Source organism: Camelina sativa, unplaced genomic scaffold (genome assembly GCF_000633955.1).
Source record: "Camelina sativa cultivar DH55 unplaced genomic scaffold, Cs unpScaffold00621, whole genome shotgun sequence".
In the NCBI taxonomy this organism is placed as follows: domain Eukaryota; kingdom Viridiplantae; phylum Streptophyta; class Magnoliopsida; order Brassicales; family Brassicaceae; genus Camelina; species Camelina sativa.
In genome coordinates, this window is record NW_010921764.1 from 21217 (window position 1) to 26086 (window position 4870).

The 4870-nt window shown below is 43.9% G+C and overlaps 2 protein-coding genes across 2 annotated transcripts; both read left to right on the forward strand.

Annotated features, from left to right (window-relative positions):
- Positions 1–774: 774 nt before the first annotated feature.
- On the forward strand, positions 775–2108 carry LOC104773701 (histone deacetylase 19-like). Its single transcript, XM_010498348.2, has 3 exons — positions 775–999; positions 1232–1764; positions 1890–2108. The coding sequence occupies exons 2-3, from the start codon at positions 1237–1239 to the stop codon at positions 2106–2108; spliced, it is 747 nt and encodes a 248-aa protein (XP_010496650.1). The 5' UTR covers positions 775–999; positions 1232–1236.
- On the forward strand, positions 891–4870 carry LOC104773695 (histone deacetylase 19; the record flags this gene model as incomplete). The annotated part of the gene is given in 9 exon segments (XM_019242729.1): positions 891–912; positions 1963–2049; positions 2282–2814; positions 2940–3380; positions 3493–3723; positions 3979–4049; positions 4134–4191; positions 4648–4719; positions 4790–4870. Coding segments are annotated over 7 exon segments (1482 nt in total), but the record flags the coding sequence as incomplete, so codon positions are not given.

Consider the following 4870-nt stretch of genomic DNA (forward strand, 5'->3'; position numbering starts at 1 on the left):
TTGGGGAGGTTGAAGAAGAATGGTGGAGATGCCGAAGGGCATGATGATGACGGTTACCACCTAGTGGGAGTGATGTTTGGGGACAAGGAAGAGGAGGAGGAGGAAATTTGCTGCCCCATATGCCTTGTGAAGTTTGAGGCTGAGGATGTGGTGACCCATCTTCCCAGATGCGCTCATCTCTTCCATATGAATTGCATAGAACCTTGGCTTCTTCGTGGCCATCTCACTTGCCCGCTCTGCAGATCATTTGTATTGGCTCCAACTCCTCTTACCTGCAATGTCAATAATGCCTCCTCCTCGCCCACATTGTATCTTTCTATCTTCTTCTTTTTCTGCCTTTTTCTCCATCTACTTGGATACTTGTAGCCTACCTTCCTTGTTAAGTGTTAACCCACCCATTCATTATATATATATTGTTTGTCTTAGTTTCCAAGCAAATAATGCGTTGATATTTCCATCCCCTTTCCAATCAGCTTTATGAAAATATTGAACAAAAAAGAGAGAAAAAAAAAGCAATTGTTAATGTTAGTTTACCAGCCTTGCGTGCTGCTGCTCTTTACTCTGTTTTCCAGTTGATACGTTCCTCAGCGCGAGAACTGAACCATAATAACACAAGCCAAAACATAGTCGGCTCTCCAATGGGCCAGTTAATGGGCCTTATATTAAATCACAGCATATCAAAAGTGGGTCGGAGCCATAACAGATTAAAAACGGGCCTTTTTAAATGACTCGTTTCACATTAATAAAAAAGAGTAAAAATAAGGTCGGAAGAGAAGAAGAGTGTGTAGGCTACAAACATAGTTGTTGGTACACAGGGGAGGAGGCTCTCCCGACTGCGCCTTCCTTTGAACCTCTGAAACCAAAGTTTGTAAAGAGCTCTCTTCTCTTCTCTTCGGAAGGAAAGAAGAAGAAATCCACAGAGAGAGAGAGAGAGAGAGTCGCAGCCGACATTTCTCACTTCATATGACTGCGACTGTGATTACAACAAACCGTTGAAAGGTCAGTCTCTGTTCCTTGTCTGCGTTTTTCCAGTTTCCGTCAACTGTCTTGGGTTTTGATATCTATCCTCACTTGTTTTACCTTTCTCCTCTGCACATAAGATAAGATTTGATTTTCCGTAACGTAAATATTACTGTTGTCATTCGAATTGGCTCCGCTAGTATGCGGCTAGGGTTTAGTTATCATTTTTTTTTGTTCTTTCTAAGATTTAGTTTCATGGATCTGCGTGCAGAGAGAATGGATACTGGCGGCAATTCGCTGGCGTCCGGACCTGATGGTGTGAAGAGGAAAGTTTGCTATTTCTACGACCCTGAGGTTGGCAATTACTACTATGGCCAAGGTCACCCCATGAAGCCCCATCGCATCCGTATGACCCATGCCCTTCTCGCTCACTACGGTCTCCTCCAGCATATGCAGGTTCTTAAACCCTTCCCTGCCCGCGACCGCGACCTCTGCCGCTTCCACGCCGACGACTATGTCTCTTTTCTCCGCAGCATCACCCCTGAAACCCAGCAAGATCAGATTCGCCAGCTCAAGCGCTTCAATGTTGGTGAAGATTGTCCCGTCTTTGACGGCCTTTATTCCTTTTGCCAGACCTATGCTGGCGGCTCTGTTGGTGGCTCTGTCAAGCTTAACCATGGCCTCTGCGATATTGCCATCAACTGGGCTGGTGGTCTCCATCATGCTAAGAAGTGCGAGGCCTCTGGCTTTTGCTATGTCAATGATATCGTCCTAGCTATCCTAGAGCTCCTTAAGCAGCATGAGGTTTGTCTCCCGCACTATTATGATTTATGATACATGTCCTGGGAGGGATGGTTTTGTTCTGGTTTCTGATGAGTCTCTTCTTACTCTTCCTCTCTTCTTACTCTTCCTCTCTTGTTTGCTTACAGCGCGTTCTATATGTTGATATTGATATTCACCACGGTGATGGAGTGGAGGAGGCTTTTTATGCTACTGNAAGAAATCCACAGAGAGAGAGAGAGAGAGAGTCGCAGCCGACATTTCTCACTTCATATGACTGCGACTGTGATTACAACAAACCGTTGAAAGGTCAGTCTCTGTTCCTTGTCTGCGTTTTTCCAGTTTCCGTCAACTGTCTTGGGTTTTGATATCTATCCTCACTTGTTTTACCTTTCTCCTCTGCACATAAGATAAGATTTGATTTTCCGTAACGTAAATATTACTGTTGTCATTCGAATTGGCTCCGCTAGTATGCGGCTAGGGTTTAGTTATCATTTTTTTTTGTTCTTTCTAAGATTTAGTTTCATGGATCTGCGTGCAGAGAGAATGGATACTGGCGGCAATTCGCTGGCGTCCGGACCTGATGGTGTGAAGAGGAAAGTTTGCTATTTCTACGACCCTGAGGTTGGCAATTACTACTATGGCCAAGGTCACCCCATGAAGCCCCATCGCATCCGTATGACCCATGCCCTTCTCGCTCACTACGGTCTCCTCCAGCATATGCAGGTTCTTAAACCCTTCCCTGCCCGCGACCGCGACCTCTGCCGCTTCCACGCCGACGACTATGTCTCTTTTCTCCGCAGCATCACCCCTGAAACCCAGCAAGATCAGATTCGCCAGCTCAAGCGCTTCAATGTTGGTGAAGATTGTCCCGTCTTTGACGGCCTTTATTCCTTTTGCCAGACCTATGCTGGCGGCTCTGTTGGTGGCTCTGTCAAGCTTAACCATGGCCTCTGCGATATTGCCATCAACTGGGCTGGTGGTCTCCATCATGCTAAGAAGTGCGAGGCCTCTGGCTTTTGCTATGTCAATGATATCGTCCTAGCTATCCTAGAGCTCCTTAAGCAGCATGAGGTTTGTCTCCCGCACTATTATGATTTATGATACATGTCCTGGGAGGGATGGTTTTGTTCTGGTTTCTGATGAGTCTCTTCTTACTCTTCCTCTCTTCTTACTCTTCCTCTCTTGTTTGCTTACAGCGCGTTCTATATGTTGATATTGATATTCACCACGGTGATGGAGTGGAGGAGGCTTTTTATGCTACTGACAGGGTTATGACCGTCTCCTTCCATAAATTTGGGGACTACTTTCCCGGCACAGGTCATATACAGGATATAGGTCATGGAAACGGAAAGTACTATTCTCTCAATGTACCGCTGGATGATGGAATTGACGATGAGAGCTATCATCTGTTGTTCAAGCCCATCATGGGGAAAGTGATGGAAGTTTTCCGACCAGGTGCGGTGGTATTGCAATGCGGTGCTGATTCTTTGTCTGGTGATAGGTTGGGATGCTTTAATCTTTCCATCAAAGGTCATGCTGAGTGCGTCAAATTTATGAGATCATTCAATGTTCCCCTACTTCTCTTGGGTGGTGGTGGTTACACCATCCGAAATGTTGCCCGTTGCTGGTGCTACGAGGTACTTTCCCTCTCTTCATTATATTGCTGCTCTTGCTTTGCACTGAAATTTCCACATGTCTTTGGCGTTTGTTTTTCTTCGTATTTATTGCAACACAATCTTTATATTACAGACTGGAGTTGCACTTGGAGTTGAAGTTGAAGACAAGATGCCCGAGCATGAATATTATGAATACTTTGGTCCAGACTATACACTTCACGTTGCTCCGAGTAACATGGAAAATAAAAATTCTCGTCAGATGCTTGAAGAGATTCGCAATGACCTTCTCCACAATCTCTCTAAGCTTCAGCATGCTCCAAGTGTGCCATTTCAGGAAAGACCACCAGATACAGAGGCTCCCGAGGTATGTCTCTGGACCAAATCATTTGAAGTGTGTTGGCTCCTATATTTGTGTTACACATTCTTTCTTGCATTTCCTCATGGTCTTTGGTGAGTTTTTAAGTGTAACTACAGTTACAATAAGAATTTTCTAATTTAGTCAGCTGGGGTTGGTGAATAATGTTCACCCAGTTAGATATGTAGAATTATGCTTTGATGGATGACTCTGGTTGTTTACCAATGATATTGTTGTAAAGTACGCTTTTTCTGTAACTTATAGGTTGATGAAGACCAAGTAGATGGAGATAAAAGATGGGATCCAGATTCAGATATGGATGTAGATTATGACCGGTATGAAATATATATGTTTCCTCCTTTTTTTGGGGTTCCTTTCAGCGGTGTAAATTTTACTTAATTCGGCATCCCATTGTGCAGTAAACCTATACCAAGCAGAGTAAAAAGAGAAGCTGTTGAACCAGATACAAAGGACAAGGTACTACCGGATTATTTCTTATTCGTATCGAATGCTTAGACATTTAAAGTCATTAGTTCATCTAGGTTGACAGCATTTTTCAGTACTGAAACTTCTTTGCGCAGTGTGGCCAAAAAACATCACATACCTTTTCTCATCCCGGGACCCCAAAACCTAAAAATTCCAAGAATGAATCTTATTCTGACATTGAATTAGTTAATTTGAGCTGCCGATACAGTCACCGGAGGGTAGCGATGATAATTTAGCACAGGATCCAACGATTGACTTGATTAGAAAATGTGACCTTGCTAAGCTGAGCTGAACTAAATCATCCCTGCCTCTCAATTCCTAAACCGTCTCCTCTTGTTCCTGATCCAGACTCAATTGTCCTTAATTGTATATAGCCTATTAGTTCAGAATGCCATTTGTTCGGAAAGTTGAAGAAATTAATTTGTTAATCTTGACATGTTTGTGCAGGATGGACTGAAAGGAGTTACTGAGCGTGGCAAAGGTTGCGAGGTGGGGATAGATGAGAGTGGAAACACTAAGGTAAAAATGAAACAATAGACAGGGCTGAAAGGCTGGGAATGGTTTTCTGAAGTGGATAGTTTGATTGCAGGTTACAGGAGTAAACCCAGTGGAAATGGAGGAAACAAGTGTGAAAATGGAAGAGGAAGGAACAAACAAGGGTGGGGTTGAC